This window comes from Tursiops truncatus, chromosome 20 (assembly GCF_011762595.2).
Source record: "Tursiops truncatus isolate mTurTru1 chromosome 20, mTurTru1.mat.Y, whole genome shotgun sequence".
Classification (NCBI taxonomy): domain Eukaryota; kingdom Metazoa; phylum Chordata; class Mammalia; order Artiodactyla; family Delphinidae; genus Tursiops; species Tursiops truncatus.
The window spans coordinates 27,880,352-27,901,276 of NC_047053.1; the positions used below are offsets into that span (position 1 = coordinate 27,880,352).

The 20,925-nt window shown below is 58.2% G+C and overlaps 1 protein-coding gene across 10 annotated transcripts in view; it reads right to left on the reverse strand.

Annotated features, from left to right (window-relative positions):
- Positions 1 to 20,925, reverse strand: part of CUEDC1 (CUE domain containing 1) — a 76,658-nt gene continuing 55,733 nt past the window's right edge. For 4 of the 10 annotated variants that reach the window (XM_073797806.1, XM_073797809.1, XM_073797808.1 and 1 more), the window contains 9 exons: positions 20,322 to 20,873; positions 15,930 to 16,057; positions 10,914 to 11,040; positions 10,070 to 10,262; positions 8,910 to 8,993; positions 7,211 to 7,282; positions 6,241 to 6,367; positions 3,993 to 4,063; positions 1,594 to 1,933 (listed from right to left, as the gene is read on the reverse strand). In XM_073797806.1, the coding sequence (XP_073653907.1) occupies positions 1,749 to 1,933; positions 3,993 to 4,063; positions 6,241 to 6,367; positions 7,211 to 7,282; positions 8,910 to 8,993; positions 10,070 to 10,262; positions 10,914 to 11,040; positions 15,930 to 16,057; positions 20,322 to 20,642 (1,308 nt within the window). In that variant the 5' untranslated portion in view covers positions 20,643 to 20,873 and the 3' untranslated portion in view covers positions 1,594 to 1,748. The other 6 variants (XM_033846772.2, XM_073797810.1, XM_073797813.1 and 3 more) reach the window with 6 other exon arrangements.

Genomic DNA, 20,925 nt, shown 5'->3' on the forward strand with positions numbered 1-20,925 from the left:
TCAGAGCACCAAGAGAACACCAAGTCTTTATTACACGAATTCCTATGAAACTGCTCCAAGATAAAACCCACACGCAGGAGAAAAAACAAAAACAAAAAAACTGACAAAGCCACACACACGGACGGGGGGTGGGGGGCGGGGGGCGACTGGCGCTCCCCCTCTTCTGTGCCCGGTCATCAGGAGCCCTTGGGGGGCGGTGGGGATTGGAGGGCGGCAGCACTTCCGCACTCGCTCGGGAGGCTGAGCCGGGCCAGGGTCCCCCTCCGGCACCGCGGGGAGCCCGCCACGCCCTCACTATCTCGAGGTGGCTTAGGGCCACCAAGCCCCGCCAGGCTTGGCGCCCGCCCCCAACGCCCCACCGCCGTGCCGCTGGGCTGGCTCCCCGCTCGGGCCCTAGCCCCGTGCCTGCCCGGCTCCCCGGTTCTCCCGAGGACGGCGCCTTCCCGCCTCCAGCCGGGCCACGGAAGCCCGGCTGCCCCTCCCTCACTCCCTCCCTCCCTCCCGTTGGCAGTGGTTGGTGCCGGGTCAGGTTCGTAGGACCCTTGTTTTCCTCCTGGCCATTTGCCTTCTCACTCTTGGCAAGTGGCACCCAGCAAGCCCTTCTGCCCCAGAGGCTCTGGCCCGGCTGGCAGCCTCTCCTTCTTGCCCCTCAGTCCTGCACCTTCTCAGGGTTACTGAAGAACTGGCCGCTGCCCACCCTTAATGACAGCAGAACTTCTAGTCCAACTGGGGAGTCAGAGCCCCTGGAGCCCCCACTGTCGTGGGACTACAGGATCCCATCCAGGACTGACTTTCGTCTTCTGTCAGAGTAAACACTACCCCTGCCTAGCTAGAATCCGCCAGCTCCGGGGTGGCCAGCCTCCCCATCCCTGCTGGGGGCCCTTGCCAGCCCCTAACAGAGGCAGCCCGAGGGGCCCAGGCAGGGTACTCAGCAGATACCTCTCTGCGGTGGCCCATCACTCCTCAGAGCAGGCCCGAGTGACTGCCCAGGGCTTTCTCACCCAGAGCTCCGTGCAGGGGAGTGCCAAGGACCAGCACCCCTGGGGAAAGACTGAGATGCAGAAGGCCATGGGAATAAAGGACCCTAGGTGCCCAGAAGGGAGCTGCGGATGGCGGTATGGGATCAGGCAGTGTCTGTGGCCCGACAGGAGAGACCAGGACAAGAGGGGGGCAGGGGCTCCACCTTCAGGCCAACGAGCCTCTGGTAGGATCATCCTCCCCTTCTGGGTACTCCAACCTTTGCCAGTTTTCTGGGTGGTTTTTTTTTTTTTTTTTAAGAAGAGGGGTTAGATCCTACATTTCCACTCGTTCCCCACAGAACAGCCTGGCTACGAAAGGGACTGTGGTTGGCTGCTGCCTCCACCCTCAGGCCCTTCCTCCAATCACAGCATGCAACTCCGAAGTTCTAAGTCCCTTGGGAAGTGGCAGTGGCAGTGGCTGGGCTGGACTGTGGCTGGAGAACCACTGGGCCTCAGAACTCAAGCACCATCCGTCCGGCTGCAGCTGGGCTCTTCAGCGGAGGGCCGGTTTGCTCTGTGGCTGCCTCTACCGGGTCAGATGGTCTCCGGCGAGGAGAAACTGCTACATCTGGCAGGAAAAAGGGATGGGAGAAGTCTTTTTCAGTGGAGCCCAGGGGTCTTTCCTCACCACTGGTTCCTGGAGAGATGGTTCTGGGCAGAAGCTTCTAAAGACAGGAGGCTTCTCCTTCCCCCAGGGACTCTGTGTCAGCCTTGGAACTCTGCCTGCGGTCACACCCACCAATCCAAGCTCCTAGAAACATTCCAACTTGCAAAACAGCAGGGACTCTGGCAGCTAGAGATGGAGTGGGGCGGGTGGGGTGAAGCAGCTGTCTGTGAAGGGCTGAGAGGTGTGCCTGGGTGCCTGGCCTGTTCTGTGATACAGCGGTAGCCCAGCTGAGCTACACCAAGGGCACCTGTAGGGGCAGAAAAGTAAAATGGGATCAGAATTTGGTGGGACGCCCACACCAAGCTGAGGAGACTTCGCTCGGAAGACCCGTTCAGAGAGCAAGGGAGAAATGGAACTGTAGTGGTGTCCTGGCGATGGGTAAACAGAGCAGGGGCAGTGAAGAGACCAGCAGCTGTTAGCCAGGCGATGAGAGTCTGCCAGGGCAGTGATGCGAGGAATAAGAAGAGAAACGAACCGGGGAAATCGGAAGTGGGACTGTCTAGCTTTCAGTGAGTTGACAGCCAGGGCTAGAAAGACCATCGTGGGCACAGCTGGGGCCGTGGAGTGGATTTGGAGAACTAAGAGGGAGATCCGGATTTGGGAACCAACTGCACAAAAGTATTGCTGATGCTGTAAGAGAGGCTGGTGGCACCGCTAGGGAGAGGGAGTAAGGAGACTTTGAAGAGGGTCAAGCCCAGAGCTACGGGGAGAGCTGGGATTGCGGGAGTGGAAGGAGCCACGGGAGCCCCAAAGCGCACAGAGAATCAGAGGCAGAGAGAAAGGGGATCCAGGATTCCTGGGGCCACAGGAGCCAAGGGAGGGCAGTTTCAGGGGAGACGACGGGCATGGCGTGCAGAGACAGCACCAGAGGATGCAGAACAGGAAAAGGCCCAGGACCTGGCAGGTGATCCTGAGTCAGTCTGGGGGTGGGGGTGGGGGTGCCAGCTGGCAATGGGTGAAGGAGGGTGCACTTTTCTGCAAACTGGGTGATGATGGAAAATATTGAGGACTCTTGGTTTTTAAGATGGGACGAGGAGGATGTAGACCTGAGGAAGGAAAGGGAAAAGCTGGAAGATTCAGGAAAGGAAGAAATTATGAGGAAGGTCCTGATAGGGGTGGCTTTGGGCCAGCACGTTTCCCGGGGGACCAGTGGGAAGGAAGTGGTAGCGACACTGCACGGGAGGCGGGGGTCCTCCCCTCGGCTGGCTTTATTTCAGCATTCCGGATACCTGGGAAGCCTGGGTGCAGCAACATGGGTGAGGAGAGCCTGAGAGAACAGAAGAGGTCTGGAAGGGCCTGGTGGAGGGTGGCGAGTCAACTAGAGGTGACGTGAAGGCCAGCCGCCCAGGCTGAGGGGAGAGGGCGCCTGTACTCTTCCTGGCTGTGTCCTCCCCACCCTGGTTTCTCCCCTCCGCTGCCGTTACCCTGAGGGTAGCAAGTATTTCTCCATAGCCTGAAAAAGGGCCATACCTGCCACACCGTGAGCTCAAGAAAGCCCTGTAGGGCTTCCCTGGTGGCGCAGTGGTTGAGAGTCTGCCTGCCGATGCAGGGGACATGGGTTCGTGCCCCGGTCCGGGAGGATCCCACATGCCGCGGAGCGGCTGGGCCCATGAGCCATGGCCGCTGAGCCTGCGCGTCCAGAGCCTGTGCTCCGCAACGGGAGAGGCCACAACAGTGAGAGGCCCGCGTACCGCAAAAAAAAAAAAGCCCTGTAGATAGCTGACCCCTGGGACCAGGACAGTGGCTGGGGGCAGGGTGAGCAGGCAGCTTCCTGATGGGGGAGGGGCTGGGAGAGGGACAGGTTCCCCTGAGCCCTGGAGGAGGTGTTGACATTCCCTGTTTCTTCCCCAGGGATGCACTGGGATAGAGGAGGAAAAGCAGCCTGGAGGCCCATGGCTCCAGCCAGAAACAGAGCTGTCTTGAGAGGGGCCGTTCCCTCATCTTGCCAACCACCAAAACCCGAGGCAATGGCAGAGTTCTGTGTGGACGTGGCCGGTGAGGCCATCTCAGTTTTTCTTAGATTAGTGTGCTGTGTGTATCCTGGACTCTCTTCTCAACTGTGTTGTAAACTATTCAAGGTCAAAGCTGGTTTTTCTCTTCCTGTTCCTAGCATCTGGCATAGGTGTGACTATCTTCTGTCAAATGAATAAATAACGCAAAACACTAGTTCCCCCATGCGCACGCCCCCCGCCGTAACAAGGGAAAAAACCCCGGACCTGCGCCATCTAGTTGCCTGAGCCTGATGCCTCTGGACCACGGGGAAGACCACCCTCTGGGGTGTGGGGCAGGGCAGTCCTGCACCTTACCTCTTACTGTCCTTCCCTTAGTGCTTCCTCCACCTTGGGCACCTCCTGTCGCCTTCCCCGGAAGTCTTCGTCTGAAAAGCAGAGGAAAGCACCTCACCCTCCACCCTGCACGGCCTCACTCAGACACGTCTCCCAGGCTGGGCAAGACAGCTGAGCCAACTCTCTCCACCCTTGTTTGCCAGGGCACACGCTGATCCCCGGGAGCGATGCGCGGGTCTGGTGAGGGGCAACTGGGCACAGTGCGGGGTTAGGACCCCTGTCTGCTGCTCTGTCTCTATCGATGAGCTCTGAGGCCTTGGACAAGTTCTTCCCTCAGTTTCCTCATCTATAAAATGAGATGGGGAAGTTGGACTGTCCAGATGACCTCCAAGGCCCTTCTAGCCCTTGTTTCTGGATGTCTCCTGACACCAAAGGGCTCCTCTGCTCTGAGGCCTGAGGATCAGGGTTCAGCTGTGGGCCTTGGAAGGTCTGAGGCAGTGTCTGCTGGCCCACACGCCTTTGGGAGGGACTGAATGAACGCTGGAAGGCCTCTGGGCCCCAGACACTGAAACTGCCCAGCGCGTGGCTCTCAAGGGGAGGCCCTTCCATGTGGGTGGGCCTGTCTGTCCCCTCACACCCCAGAGAATATTCCCCAGAAACAGCACTCGGTGCTTTGTGCTCCAGGTAAAGATTTAGGTGGAGATGTGGCTGGGCCCCTTTTCAGGAGTGGAAGGGAGAGGCGATATGGACCAAGTCACGAGGGGGACCCATTCCCTTGGGTCGCCTGCCCACCAACCCTGATATGTCCCCCAGGTTCGGTGTCCCCTCCTTTACAGTCTGGGTTCACCTGTGAAACACCCAGGCCCTCCTCTTGGAGGACCACCCAACACAGGCAACTCAGAGCCCCGACTTCCCTGCCCTCCCCGCCTCACCACAAGTGTGGCCCTCCACGTCGTCCAGGAGATTGGCTGTTGATGCCGCAGCCCCCAGTCTGCCGGACCATTCAGGAAAACTGTCCCAGGGATGGGTGGGCACTCCCTGTCCCTGGACTTCTACCCCCGCCCCAAGCTCAGGAGGCCTTCACCACACCAGCCTTATCCCCCCAAACTCCCCAATACCTCCTGCAGACTCCTTTTCTTGGGGTCAGCTGAGCAGCCAGGTGCTGACTCTCTCCCCCAGCTCCCATCTCTGGGAACAGAGAAGGAACTTTCTCCCTGTTCTCCTTTGGCTGCTCAGCTTCTATAATAATATCCTGGGCCCTGTTTGACAAGCATGGATGGAAGTCTGGGTAAAATTGTGGAAAACCATATTTTTACTGGAGGAACTAAGAGTGAGAAGGCAGGGCCAACACGTGAATTGAGGAGGTGGAAAGGTCTGTGGATCAATTCAACTTAAGAAATTAGGGGGGTTTCCCTGGTGGTGCAGTGGTTAAGAATCCGCCTGCCAAAGCAGGGGACACGGGTTCGGGCCCTGGTCCAGGAAGATCCCACATGCCGTGGGGCAGCTAAGCCCATGCACCATAACTGCTGAGCCTGCGCTCTGGAGCCCGCGAGCCACGACTACTGAAGCCTGTGCGCCTAGAGCCTGTGCTCTGCAACGAGAGAAGCCACCGCAGTGAGAAGCCCGCGCACCGCAACGAAGAGTGGCCCCCGCTCTCCACAACTAGAGAAAAACCTGCATGCAGCAATGAAGACCCAACGCAGCCAAAAATGAATAAAATAAATAAATTTAAAAAAAAAAAAGGAAATTAGGAAAAGGTTTGCTTATTTCCATGGAAGGACGAAGTTTTCTCTCAAGACGCAGATTACCCCAGACAAAAAGTTAAAAAGTGGTAGGACAGCTTCTGAGCCTACAGGGGCCTACACTGGCCTGTTCCCCATGCCTGGTGATGGGAGTCAACACTGGTGTCAATAGATAGGTCAGGGCTTCCCTGGTGGCGCAGTGGTTGAGAGTCCGCCTGCTGATGCAGGGGACATGGGTTCGTGCCCCGGTCCGGGAAGATCCCACATGCCGCGGAGCGGCTGGGCCCGTGAGCCATGGCCGCTGAGCCTGCGCGTCCGGAGCCTCTGCTCCGCAGCGGGAGAGGCCACAACAGTGAGAGGCCCGCGTACCGGGGGGGGGGGAAAAAAAAAAAAAAAAAAGGGCAGCGCCAGGCTGGCAGCAGGGCCCAGGGTGGGAGAGGGGAGAGTCACGTGGCCCGGTCCCACTCCGGGGGAGGGTGCAGCCTCAGGGAGTCCAGCCCAGGGTTTTCAGCACCCTTAGCACCCACCGCTGCCACCCGGTGCCAGGCTGGAAAGGATACGACTGATGCTTCAACAAGTGTTTCCTCTTTGACTTCCTCATCTTGGTCTTCTCCGAGAAGGCCCTGGCCAGTTCAAACAGCTTCCTCCGGGTGGCTAGGGGCAGAGAGACCTGTGAGCCGGCAGCGGGAGCAGCAGGTAGCTGCCCCCCAGGACTGGGGCAGGTGGGCAGGCTGGTGGGGGAGGGGAAGAGGTGACAGCAATCGCAGACCGGGGTCAGGCTGGTGCCCTGGCGGAGTGAGGCTGCCATCCTGGGTCGGCCGGCAGGGGCAGCACAGGCCACCGAGAGCTTGGCCAGGGACCGCAGCCAGCAGCTGAGATCCGGGTATTCCTCCTTCCCCAGCTGTGACAGACGGCTTCACATCTTGGCTTTCTTCCTGCCACCTCCCCTTCTCCCCTCTCCACCTCCAGGGTTGGTTCTGGGATTTCCATGACTAATCCGAGATTTTCTCTGAAATGGAGCCTGAAAGGATGGCAGCCTCATTCACGCATGGTTGTGTGTCTGGGGGGTGGGGTGGAGGGGAAGGCGGGACCCGGCTGGCAGGACTTTGTGGGAAGGGGCCACTGACCCGGTGGACCGCCCACCCACAGAACGTGGACTTAGCTTGGGCCTCCCCACTCAGGCCCAGCCTGGCCAAGCCCCCTCAAGCCACAGAGAACGTGAACTCTAAAACGGCGGGGGGCAGGGGGGCGCGGTGTCCAGCACATTATTATTTTTCTGCAGACAGATGGCCCAAGAGGATTTAAAACTTAATTTGTATCCAGACTCAGTTGCACAGGGAAGAGAGGCAGGAAAGCTGAGGGAGCCAGCCCGTGATTAAAATGTCACTTTGGTTCACCAAGAGTCAGCTGCATTAAAATTCCGGGTGGCTCCCTCCCTCCCAGGAGGCCACAGGCCTGCCTTAGAAGAGCTGGGGAGGCGGCGTACGCTGGACTCACATTTTCCCATGTGTTTCAACTTGTCCCTGAATAAGGCATCTTCAGACGCAGCGGGGTTGTTGTCGCTGGTTCCTGGAAGGGGGAAGACACCTCTGAGGGCCAGTGGCTGCCCAAGGCCCGGGGAGGGGGGTCAGGGCTGTCCCCACAGGACAGGGGCTCAGCCCCACCCTTCCACTTGAGGAAGGGAGCAAAGAGCAGGCTTCTGCCCTAACCAGGAGGGAGCTTATAGCAAGGAGGACACCGGGGTTCAAGGAGCATTTCTTTCCCCACCCAAGCCTCACTCTCCCCTTTTCTGTAAAAAGGGTCAGTGGTCTGGTCTGTATGTGTGGAGGGCCGGCTCCCGCAGGCTCCCAACGGTCCGTTCCTCTGACCACTCTGCATTCCGTGAAGGCCCTTTGGTAGCTTGAAATCAGCCACGATGGGAGTGTTTACAGCATGGAAGCTACCAGATGCTAAGCACTGGGGCTTCCCCTGCACCCCGACAGGCTGTCACACATTCACCAGCACGTGGCCAGCCTGCCTGCGTCCTGACGTGGTACGCCGAGTCTCCCCGTTCACTCGGCACCCACTTGGGTCCCTCAAGGCCCTTCTAAGCTCCCACGCTAATCCCGAGTCACCTTGCCTGCTAAGTCCCTGTGAGTCATCCTGATCCACCTCGGCGGTCCCGGTGTCTATGGTTAATTTGGGATCAAGGACAAGAGGCTGCTGTTAAACCCCCAGATGCGTATCTGGTGGGACCTAAGCTCCCAGCCTGTCGCTTATGAATCAGTTCGACAGGATTTTCCCTCTTCAAGCTGGGATCAGCTGAGCTCCCCATCCTTCTGCCCCCCTCCCCCATTCTACCACACGATGTAAGCTCTGTTTCGGGCAAGAGCTGCGGATTCTTCCTCTGAGGCGGGCAGCCTGTGTGTGTGTGTGTGTGTGGTGGGCACTGGCTGACCAGGGGCCACTGTGCACACACACAGGCAGAGTCCAGATGTCGAGGATGGAACTGGGACCTTCAGGGTGTCCCCAGCTCCAGCCTGACCCTCGTCCGTGCAGCCCAGCAGCCTGCTGTCCACCCCTGGTCCTCCTTCAGCCACTGAGGCAATTCTTGCTTCTCACCACCTTGGACGTGAAGCTTCCAATTCTATTCCTCCAACACTAAGGCAGAGCCTGGCCTGTGGCAGATACTCCCCAGGTACTGAATGAATGAATGAACGAATGAACTCTTCCCAGATTGATCCTGCCCTTCCGCGCCGACATGTTTTCGCCGTAATTAACAAGCGTGTCTTCAGCCTTGCTGCTTCTTCTGCCTGTTTCTCGGATGCATCTCCAGTGTTTGTTCCCAGTAAAATCATAAGCTCCCCCCGGGCAGTGACCCAGTCTCTGAGTCCCTGGCCACCCCAAGCCCGACACCCCGTGGGACATTACGTGGTGTGGTGTGTCCCCTTCTTGCCCGTGCTCCAGGCACCTCCAAGGAGTTCAGCCAGTCCGTTGGCCAATCCCGGGTGTGGGTTGCAGCAGCCGCTGGGTTGGTAAGAACCCGGGGCTGCTGAATGGAGGGGCCATCTCCCTCTCGGAGAGCATGGAGAAGAGGGAGAAACCTCCCCACCAGCCTGCTTCCTCAGCCTACCCCCAAACTCCAAATACGCAAACCACAGCTGGGGTGTGAGCCCCCTACACCCTCCAGGCCTCTCTCTTAGGAAGGCAAGGTTACCTGGGACAGGAGCGGGAAAGTCAAAGTCATTTCCCACAGCTACGCTGCTGGATGTAGATTTCTGGGACTCGTATTTCAATCGATCTGGAAAAGGACCACATTCTGGTCGGGGAAGTTAGCTCCCACCCAGGGGCAGCCTGCGCTGAGATGCAGGAGGTTGTTAGAGGCCAAACCCCCAGAATCACACACACACACACCTGCACACACGAAATATGTGCACACACGACGCCTACGGGCTCTCAAAGAACCAGAACTCTCAAAGATACAGAAACGACTGCCCTGACAACCTGCAGTGTCAGAGTGTCAAAATGAGAAGGACCCTGGGAAGTCAGACAGTCCAGCCCTTCATTTAAAAGGAAAGACCCCGGGCTTCCCTGGTGGCGCAGTAAGAGTCCGCCTGCTGATGCAGGGGACGCGGGTTCGTGCCCCGGTCCGGGAGGATCCCGCATGCCGCAGAGCGGCTGGGCCCGTGAGCCACGGCCGCTGAGCCTGCGTGTCCGGAGCCTGTGCTCCGCAATGGGAGAGGCCACAGCAGTGAGAGGCCCGCGTACCGCAAAAAAAAAAGGAAAGACCCCGAGACCCCCAGCACCTTTAATGCAGAGCTGGGTCCAGCCTTGGGCCTCCTCTGTCTCAGGCCAGACTTCTCCCTGCACACCGTGCTCCCTCCCCCAAAACACAGTCAGACACACACACGCGCACACACCCACACCCCTCTCCCACAGGCCCCTCGCTGTACCCCCATCAAACACTCCCACCCTGAAGGGGGAAGGCAGCCAGGCTGGGGCCAGTAGAGTGCTGGGCCCAAGGACAACTCAAACACCCAAAAAACTCAAGAGCCCCTGCTCAAATGTCCTCTGCTCAGGGAGGCACCCACGGACCCAATCACTCTATTCCTGGAGCCCCAGACATATGGTGCCGAAGCCAGTGCCTGGCACAGAGCAGACAGGCAGGGGAGCAAGGGAGGGGCACCCCTCTCTCTCTCTGAGTTCCAGAGGAGGGAAGCGGTGGCTGGTGACTCAGGTCCCTGTTGGCAGACTTCTGGGGCTCCCACCAGGATAACTCAACAGCACAGAGGCCACCCCGAGCTCCAAGGCTAAAGCCAGCATCAGCCCCTCCTTAGCCGTGGAGCAGCGGCCGCAGCGCCCCACCCGGGGCACCACCTCTCTCCAGGGCAAGGAGGAAGTCGCGGTTGCGCTGCAGCTCCTTCATGAACTCCTCGTTCTGCAGGAAGAGCGCGATCCTCTCGTCCTCCAGGTATTGCTTCCAGCGGTTCTCCTGGTCCCGGGGTCCGGGCCCGGCCGTGAGGGCCCGGCCTCCCTCCGTGATCGCAGGCTTGGAGCCCCCGGAGGTAGCCTGAGGAGGGGAGCGAGCATTTGGACCGCCTACTCACAAGGACGCACGCTGCACAGATATCCACGCGCACCTGGGGGTACACGTGTCCTTCCCAGGATGCTGTGGCCGCACACTGCGGCCAGCACCTCCTATCTAACTTCACAGGCCAGAGCCCTCTCTGCTGAGGAAGCAGCAAGGGCTTAAAAACTACTCCCCACCTCCTCCACCTTGGACGCCCCCCCACACCTTCCTTCATCAAAACCTGAATAGTCCGGAAGAGTGATCTGCGAACTGCTCAGGGTCCCCAAACTCAAAGCTCTCCCTGTCTAAGCTGTCTCAGGGGAGACCCCTTGCAGAGGGCCAGCCTCTGGGGAGAAGCACCTCTGCCGTTGACAGTTCCCACCCCCTGCCCCTGCCCACCTCCCTCCAGCCTGGGGTGATGGCCGCAGCCAGGGAGCGTCCCCAGGGCTGTCACCTTCCTGGGCGGAAGAGGAAACCTCCATGCCCAGACAGGAAATGAGGCTTTTGGTTCAGTGTTCTTTCCCTACAAACCCAGGGCAACAGAAACAGCTCAGCCTGGGCTTAAACAGCAGGGAGTGACACTGGCTGGCATGAACGGTGTGGGCAAGCAGGGCTGCCGCACAGGCCAGGGGCCGGGGAATCCTCCGTTACCTGTATGCTGTCCAGCTGCTGGGGCAGGATGCGGAGAAAGTCTTCGGGGAGGTTGCCTAGCAGTGGGGGGTTCCAGTTCCGATAGCGCCTCTGGCCGGAAGGGGGCGCGGAGCCCAGCACGTCGATGCTGCGGGGTGAGAGGTGACGAGGAGGAGGGAAGAGTCAGGCCCAAACACAGGTGTCCTGGCCCATCACACCAAGATCCTGCTCAGACTGGCACTGCTGCTCCAGAGCCTCCCGTGGCCTCCGCTGCCTCTGGCACAAAGGCCCAGCACGCTAGCTCCCCTTCTCAGCCAGGCTTCGGCTGACCCCCAGCCTCTGGGCCTGGGCTCCGCTGCACTGGATGTTCCACTGCTCAGCGCCTTCAAGGCCTCTGGGCCTAGAGAGCTCTGTGTTGCCGGCGCACATACTGCGTGTTGTGGATTTTGACATGGATGTGGCAGTCATGGCCCTTCACGCTTCTATCCCTAGCACCTAGCATGACGCGAGCTCCTCCTGGCTGCTGAGTGCCAGGCGTGCTCCGAGTGAACAGACACAGAGCCGCCGGCAGCCCAGCCCGCCCCAGTGCTGGTTTGCTAGGGTCGGGGGACATGAGGACACCAGGATCCCTAGAGGGTAAGTGGATCTAGGCTCCAGTTCTGGCCCAGCCACAAGCCAGCCACGTGGTCCTGGGTGAGACCCTGTCCCCTCTGGGGCTCAGTCTCCTACAAGCTGCTGTCTCCCTGCCCAGGTGCGTGGGAGCCCCTCGGGAGGCTGTCTCGAACAACGTGCTGAAAAGGCACATGGAGGTGTGGGATTGGAAGGGTCCTTGTTCCAAGTGGCGCGGGGAACCGCTCCCCTGGGCCAAGGCGGAGGCCAACAGCGAGGCGGAGAGGAGAGGAAGGAGACCCTGGCACGTGGCCTCCCTGACCCCCAGCCTCCCGCCCTGCCGTCCTGGCCTGAGGGCGGCCTGGGGCCTGGCCAGGAGCTCCCCACAGCTCCTCGGCAGCCTGCAGCGTGGCAACCGCAGGACACGTGTTCTGCTGAATCAGGGAAATGACACACAGAGAAGGCAGCCGAGGGCCGGGAGCCACTCTCTCTCGGGCCTGGCTCTGATTTGGTCTCGAGCTCCAGGAATCCCGCCCGCCCCCTCACTGGAGGGGAGCTTTTCCGGGCTGCCCCTGACTATGGAAATAACTTCCTTTCTTTTTCTATTTTGGGCGGGTGGCCTGGCGGGCCCAGGGGGAAGGGCGGGGGCGGCAGCAGACAGGATAACAAGCCGCTAAATGCCTGGTGGGAGCTCAGCACTCAGACAGGAGCCAAGGAACCCCAGGCACCCTCTCACTGTACAGATGCGGGGATGGTCCAGAGAAGAGCCTGCCTTACGGCCCGGGACTCCCATTCCTGGGCGCCTTTCCTCCTCCATCACTCATCCACCTCCTATCACTGTTGGCGGCTTCATTTTTCTCCAAGGGCCAGATAGTCAAGGGGGTGGATACCCCATCCCTCTGGGACTCGAGGACCTTCTTTGGTCGACCCCGGCACCCTTCCTCCAGCTTCAGGGTCTTCATCTGGGACATGGGTGCCCACCGCAACTCAATCACACCCACAGCTACCCAGGAAAGCCATGGAGAGAGAGCCCCGGAGTTGCAGCTGGACCCCTCTAGCCATTTGTTACTGAGAACCCAAGTCGGGAGGGGGGACGAGGAGTAGAAGGCTGAGTGTCCCTCGCTGCTGGGCCCGCGGTCCTGGAGGAGGGGCAGGCCCAGCCCCCTGCCCTGGCACCGGCTGAGATGAGGTCAGCCCACAGCTGTGAGAGCCAGGGGGACGCTGAGCACGGGCGGCCCAGGCAACTCCACTGTGGTCAGAAAGGAATGTCAGAAATGAGCTGAGAGGCAAATAAAAAACTTCCAAGGCTGTAATTTCAATGGAAGAACAGCAGGTGGCCTGTGAGGAGGGGTGCCTCCGGGCTTCAGAGCCTGTCATTCATTCAGGAAAGGACAGGCTGGGCGAGGGGAAGGAGAGAGAAGGCTGGGGGGGGGGCTCTCTGGACCCCGAACTAGAACTGCATGCCCCATAAGACCCCCCAGGCCTACCCAAAGGATATCAGAGCCCAGAAGGATTTCAGCAACAAGGCTTCCAGGCAAGATTTTTGGTAAAGACTAGACACTGAGGCCCTGATGGGGTCAGGCCTGTCCTGGAACACACAGATCGTCCTGCTAAAACCTGGGCCCAGGAATCCTGGCATTCCAGGCACGCTCCCCTGGGATCAGCCTGCCTCTCTGTGCCCCAGCAGGGCCAGCTCCCAAACCCTCTTCATCTTCACTCTCAAAGGCACCCCAGAGACTGGAGGTGGCAGAAGGGAGCCAGGCCATTCCTGCCCCCAACCCCCCCACTCAAATCTGATTGGCCCCAGCAGCCAGAGAGAGATTCCTAAAACACTAACCTCACCCCGTCACTCTCCAGCTTAAACCCCTGGCTGGAGGATAAGGTCAAAGCTCCTTGGAGGACCCTCAAGGGCTTCCACGATCTTCTCACCCCTCCAGCCTCACCCAGACATTCCATACTCCCTGGAGTTCCCTCAGATGGTGCCCCCTTTCCTGCCTCCAGGCCCTTGCACGTGGTTTCCTTTGCCTGGAACGCCCTACTGTCCTCCGCTTTACCAGCTAACTGCTGGGACATCAGTTCCTCTAGGCTGCCTTCCCTATACCCTGCCGCGCGTCTCTGCCTCCCCCAGACCCTGATCTCCTTGGGAGGTCAAGGCGGGGCTGTATTCATCTCTGTATCAGGTGACTCCATAAATGCTGGAAATGCACGTCCTGGATGGAGAGACCGAATGAGGCCCTGGAAATGGGCTGGGGGTGGATCTGGGCCTAGCAGGGCCAACCCGGGGCAAAGGGGCACGTGCTCAGAGGTTGGCCCTGCCTCTCCTGAGCGCTGGCCTCTGAGGGCAGCCTTACCCCTGGTCTCACTGTTCACTGTCAGAGCTGACCTCAGAGGCCCACTGTGCAGCCAGGGGCAGGAGGGAGCAGTAAAGCACTGGGGACAGGTCTGGTTCATACCCGGCACTGTGCTAAGGGCCCCCCCCACAATGCCTCATTCAACCCTCACAGGAGTGCTGAGGTGGGGATTAGTATTCCCATTTCACAGATGAAGCAAATGAAGCTCAGAGAAGTTAAGCAGTAGCCCAAGGCACCTCAAGAATCACAGTTAGGCAGCTAAAGGAGGCAGGGTGGGGGGACACTCGGCCTCTGTCCGACCTCACAACTAAGTTCTCTTCCCTGCATCCACCCCCAGGCCAGCAAAGCCTTCATTTCCGGGTCAGGCCCCTGAACCTGAGGCAAGGGCAGTAACTTGTCCAAAGGTATGAGCAAGACCTCCTGAGCCTTGGTCTAGGGCTGAGGTCATTTTGCCCCCAACTGGGGCTCCCATCACTGGGCTACACTACCCCTGCCCTAGTTCACCCCACCATGCACAGAGGAGGGGAGGGAGGATGCGGCCAGGATATCCATGCCAGGTTTACAATGGGATTCTGTCTCTTATGGGCTCAGTCTTACCTTCTGAAAAAGAGGTAGAACTATTCTGCCTAATAGAAACTGAATTTTTTGCAAAAGCATCTTGGGATATTAAAAAAATGTCAAAGGAAAATCATTTAGCCCTGGGCATCATGACCCATCCTGGGCTGCAAGTCCTGCCAAGAGCTCACCCAGACCTATCCACTTACCCCCTGCTTTGCCCCCTTACAGCCTCTGGTATCACTTGTGATGGAGGACCTCAGCTCTGCTCCCGTCCCTGGGTCGAAACAATGCTTCCTCCTCCCCCCATAACTTTCTAGGCCTCTATCAGCTCCCTGAGCTGCAATCACAGAGGTTTTTCTCATTAGGGGGATGACAGGACACAGCAGGGAAGAGCATTTGTTGGCTTTGGAGTCAGAAATGACCTGGGTTCAAATCCCAGCTCTGTAGTCTTAGGGAAGTTATGAAACCTCTCTGAGGCTCAGTTTCCTCATCTGTAAAATGAGGATGACAACAGTGCCTACCTCACAAATTGTCAGATGGTTTGAATGCGATGGCGTAGGTAAAGAACCTTGTCAGTTTCAGGAATTTGAAGGGCACTTAGTAAATGGTACGTGTTATTATTATCTATACCTGTATGATCACAGAGTTCTCCACCACCACTGTCTGGGGCTCCCAAGATCCCCAGAAGGGAAGATCCACTGGAACAAGTTCCCTGTCCTATCGTGTCCCCACACCCCTCCCCACCCCAGGCCTGAGTTCTTCTCAGGACCAGCAGCTCCAGGACAAAGAGGCACCTGGGCTCCAACGGCCCTCTTCAAACACAGAGCCCAGAAAAACAAGCACTTCAGAGACCCAGGGACCCAGCTGGCAACCAGCTTCATTTTAAACTTCCAAATTACAGAGTCCCTGATCTGGACGAAGTCTCCAGGGACCTAACTCTTCTGCTTCCAATTATCGAATTACCCCAGAAAAAGAGACTTACTTGCTCCCATTGCTTAAAAATCCCCACAACGTCCCTAGAACAGGGATAGCAAATAGATATCCATTCCATCCATTACTGATGACTGTCTGGGAGTGCTGTTTTGAGGAGGATTCTCAGGTTCTGTCTCAACTTAGCAGGAAAGAACACAGTGATCAGTTAGTAATGTTTGCCATGGGCTCAGGAGGGGAAGTGTCAGTACACATTCCATGCGTCTGTCATCCCCAATCTGCATCTCCCTTGACTATAAGCTTCCAGAAAGCAAAGGCTGAGCATCGTTTATCTCTATGTCCTGTCCAGTGTTCAGCATAGCATCTAGTCTGGAGTAGGAATTCAGTGGATGTCTGCTCTTGCAATCCTTACAGTTTGAAAGTCCTCTTTGGTATCCAGCTAAAATGCCTCTTGCTGCAGTAGAAGCCTGTTCCTGGTGGGACAGTATACCGAAGGGTCCAGTCAAGTTTCCCACTGTGTTTGTACTCAATCCCAAACGCTGATCCCCTTCCCCATTGCCTTGCGTTCTGAGAGGAGATGGATTCTTACCGGGGAGGTGGAGTGGGGGGAGCCAGAGGGTAAGGCCTGTCGAACATGTGCATGTGGTAGGCTGGAGGGGAGTACACAGGCGGGGGTTCCTCGTCAGAGCTATCAGGTTCCAAGGTCCTTTCCAAAATCTGTATCAGAGACGACAAAGAAAGAAATATTAACAATCCTTCCTTGAATTTAAATAACATTTAGACAAAATCAAGTGTGGGCGAGGATGTGTAGTAAGGGAACTCTGCTGCTGCTAGTGGGAGTGTAAAGTGATATAACCAGCACTCTGCAAAACCGTTTGGCTTCCTGTACTAACGCTCAGCACATGGGCTACTTCTGAGCCCACGATTCCAACATACACAGCAGACGTGAAAGCACTTCTCCCCAGAGGGAAGCTCCATGCAGCATTAGCCATCCAAGTAAGGTTCAAAACCAGGCAAAACATGGGGCTTCCCTGGTGGCACCGTGGTCAGGACTCCGCGCTCCCAATGCAGGGGGCCTGGGTTTGATCTAGATCCCACACGCATGCCACAACTAAGAGCTCGCAGGCAACAACTAAGGAGCCGGCGAGCCGCAACTAAGGAGCCGGTGAGCTGCAACTAAGGAGCCCGCCTGTCGTGACTAAGACCCAGCGCAACCAAATAAATAAATAAACACGTGGGGGTAAAAAATAGGCAAAACAAATTTACAGGGAGTGCAGTTGGAGCAGTGTGACCTCTGGGGGTGGGGAAGGCTGAGAAGGGGCACAAGGGGGATTCCAGGCTCTGTTGATGTTTCTTGATCCAAGTGCTGATGAAACTTCACCGAGCTGCATATTTGTGGCTCGTGGACTCTTCCGTCCCTGTGTTACTTTTGGTAGATAACTTTAACATCATTCCTACCCTCTCTCGAAGTACTTCCACATCGATTATGTCACCTGAAGCTCAAACAACTGGGCAAAGTAGGCTGTGGATCATTACCCCCATTTTACAGATGAGGACACTGAGGCCCAGGCTGACCGATTAACATGGCAAGAGCCACACACTGTTTCTACAACTGAGTCTTTAACTTAGATGTGGTCTCTACAGCAAGAGTGCCTCCTTCAGACACAAGGCCTGCACACCCAGGTTGGATTCTCAGGGAGATAGCAGCAAAGGGAGAGCCCAGGCTCTTTCTTGGCCTCCTCTCCTCATCCAGGAGCCAGAGAAAGGGGCAGGAGAAGCCAAGGCTGGGCAAGGGCCAGGCTTCCTGCCATATGGACTGACCTGAACCCTTCTGCAAAGGAGTCTGGAGCAGGAGGGAGCCATCAACCTGGAGAGCCCAGGTCACACAACCCTACCCCCGCGTCCTCCTCTCCAGCTCTGTGCCCATCTCCTCCAAGACCAAAGAATGTGGGAAGGGCTCAGAGGCTGTCAACTGGCCCAAAATTTGAACCCCAAGTGAATTTGCAGACATCACTGCTAAGATGCCTCTGCACATCTCTGCCCGAGCCCAGCCATGCCCAGGCACCCAGTCTCAAAGGGACACCACGGCGGGTGGGCAGGTGGGTGAGTGAGCGCGCACGCGCGCACACACACACACACACACACACACACACACACACACACTGCCACGCTTTGTACACGTACAGCCAGCCTGACCCAAGGAGGCCTCCTGCTCTGGAATGCACTAACGTTCTTTCCTTTGAGGCAGAAAGTACTTAAACAGATGTTTTTGCAGAGAAAGAAGAATGCAGCTGCTTTTCGGGCCACTGCTCACCTTACCCCAAATTTCCACAAGAAAAAGAGAGAGAGAACACTGTCAACTCCAGCCCTGCTCACTGACACACACTTGCACAACCTCCAGTGCCCGGCACACAAGTGCTCTAAGGGACAGGGTTCCACGCTGGGGCCTGTAGGCCGAGCCCCTCCCACTCAGTGGCTGGCTTGGACTGTCCCCCCGAAGCCGGTGAGACGGGCGAGGAGGAGGGGAAGCCTCAGTAGGAGTTGCTCCCAGAAGGAAGCCGCTTGGGGTTCCTCTGACTGGGGCCCATAGCAGCCGCCCCTCGGGCTCAGAGAGATCGGGCCTCCACAGCCGCGCAGGGGGGCTTCCTCCCCTCTCAGCCGCTCCTGCCTCAGCGCGGCCTCCTGGGGCTACAAGAGCCAGACGCTCATCAGAGGCTCCTGGAGCAGAATGAGGAAACACCAAGGAGGCAGACAGCAGGCCAGGCACGCTCCGGAAAGGCTGATCCCCAGTCTCCAGGGAGAAGTAACCCCAGCCATGTCTCTGGACTCCGCCCCCCCGCCCCGCCCCGCCCCCTCCCCTCCCCTCCTCCACCAGCCACAGTGAGGCTGTTCTTCTGGCTCTAAAGGTGCTGAAGTTTTTGGTTCTGTGGCTTCCTGGCTTAACTCCATGTGGGTGATGGATGCCTGCCAGGTGCTCTGGGGGCCAAGGTCTGGGCCATTTATCTGACAGGAGATATTTCTCTGTGGCAAGGATACCCCTCGGGCCAGCCCACCATCCATCAGCCCCCAGAGAGGGGGCTTTTTCAGTCAGCAGTTATTGTCATCCCAGCTGCTGCTCATAAATTTTCCGCAGCACTTTCCGCTGGCTCAGGAACCGCCTGCCGATGGGCCCACGCAGAGCTCCAAAGATGGGGGGTTGGGGAAACAGCCAAGGAGGGGTGCTGAGAAGGGGCTCAATCCGGAAAGCAACATTCTTGGGAAAACAGAAGCGCACACAGTGCAGGCCCATCTAGGGCATCAGGCAAGCTTTGCGGAGGGTCACAGGGCTGTGGGTGCCATGAACAGAGAAGGAAATATGATCCTACCTGCCAGACTGTCAGAACAAATGAGACTGTGGAAGGGGGTCAGCGTTTGCAGAGAACTTTCCTTCCAGCTCACACTTAAAGGATGTACCTGCACACACATACACACACCTCCCTTTCACAAAGAAGATCTGGTTTTGCCAAAACTCCCTCCACTGGCTAATCCAGGCAGAGCCAAGGAGTGCTCTCCCGGAGAAAGAGACTAAAGAAAGCTGTGCAAAGACAGCAGCAACATTCATTCATTCAACAAACACTCCCCGAGTGCCTGCTATGTGCAATGACTCCCGGGTGCTGCGCGTGACACAGGGATGAGCCAGATGCCGTTGCCCACAGGGCTTCTCCACCCGGAGAGAGAACTCCCAGGCAGCAGCCCTAGAGGAGGAAGAGCAAGCGGGCTTTGCCCTACAGGATGACTCTGATGAACGGAGAAGAGCCACCTGCAGGGCTGTGTTGAGAAGGACTCTGAGGCCACATCTGGGTCTAGGCTTCCCACTGTAAACGGGGGTAATAATAATGCCACTTCACAAAGTTTATGAGATTCGAAGAGATGATACACCTAAAGCATGTAGGATGGTGCCTGGCCCAGGCTGGGACTCAGTGAAGAGCAGAGCTGAATCCGATCTGCTGCGGCCTTCCGTCCTATCCATGGCTGCATGTCCCAGATGCCCCTGTGGGCAGTGACCCTCTCGTTGAAAGACTCTGAGTGCCCTTCGTCACCCAGCACTGCACGTCCTGCTGAGACTAGGGGCTCAGACATCTACTGAGCTCTTGGAGGGGCTGAGGAGGACTGGCCACACCCAGCAAGTGGGCCTTGATGCAGTGGGGTGGTCCCTTCGCCCTCAGCCACCTTCCTGGAGAGAGGAGGGAACTGCTTGGGTATCGCGCGCCTCGGTCAGAGGAACTGAACTTGCAAGCTCTCCTCCACAGGTCCCTACGCTCCAGAACACACCACACTCCTTCTCAACCGCAAGGCCTCCTGGTCTCTGCGCACTCTAGGATCCTCACAGAAGGTCCTGCTGCCAGTTCCCTAACACTCCTGCTCTATTTCACCTCCGAGCCTTTGCACAAGCTGTGCCCTCTGCCCACACACCCACCTTTCCCTCACTCTTCACTCTTCCTCTGGGAAGCCATCCCCTCCACTCTGTTGCTTCCATTTCTCCCATCCTAGCACTCACCCCTCCGGGCTGCCATTGCCTGACACCTGCCTCTAGTCCTCGCTGGACTGTGAACTCTGTGGGGACAGAAACTCTGACTTGGCCTTAGCGGGTACTTGGAGGTTCAGAAAATACAGACCAGACAGCTCCAGCCCGGAAGTGGGGTTCGGGACGTTGGGGTGGGGGCTAGGTGTCTACATTTTGAACAGGCTCCTTCATTCTGATGACCCCTGACCCAGGGTCTCGTACCGTGCCTGGCACAGCCCCGGAGTAGTGCTCAGTGTTTGTTTAGTGACCGCATGAATTTTGCCCATAAAATAAGGCCACGGGCTGACTTGGGTACGTTTCCCTGGGAGAAATAAGGCTGCTTGCTAGGTAGAACCTAGACAGGAGTATAACCCAAGTCCTCTAACAGGTTCAAACAGTTGTTGGAGCTCCTGGGAATTATCGGGGCCGTGCCCCTACCTCCGGGGGGATGCTGTCCTCCGAGTCCGAGCTGTCCTCGTAGACGCTGCCGCCACCCGCCTCCAGGTTCATCTGCAGCAGCTGGTCGATGGTGGCGTCCACGGCGCCGCTGTTGGCACGCAGCACGCACTCGATGATGTCGTAATCCATGTTGGGGAACATGGTCTTGAAGTCGTCCATGGCCTGGTTGAACTCGAGGCGGCGCACCTGGCGGGCGGGCCGGCTGTTGTTGAGCTCCTGCGAGGCGGCCGCGCTGCCCCCAGCCCCGCGCGCCGCCGCCGAGCCGCCGCCCCCGCCGCTCCGGCGGAACAGGCTGGTCATCTTGCCGAGCCGCTGGGGGAAAATGTTTCCCGCCGGCGCCGAACCCCCTCCCCCGGGTCCCTGCGCCGTCGCCGCTCGCTCGGCGGCTTCTGGAAGCTCAGTCCCGCGACGGGCGGGGTCCCCGGGTCAGGAGACAAGGGCGCGGCATCCGGGCCTGGGCCGTGCGGGGCTGGGCGGCTGGTCATCCACACCCCGGGAGCATCCTGGGTCCGGCTCCACGGACCATCCCACCTGAAACCGAGGGAGACAAGAGTCAGGGGCAGAATGCAACGAACTCGGCGAC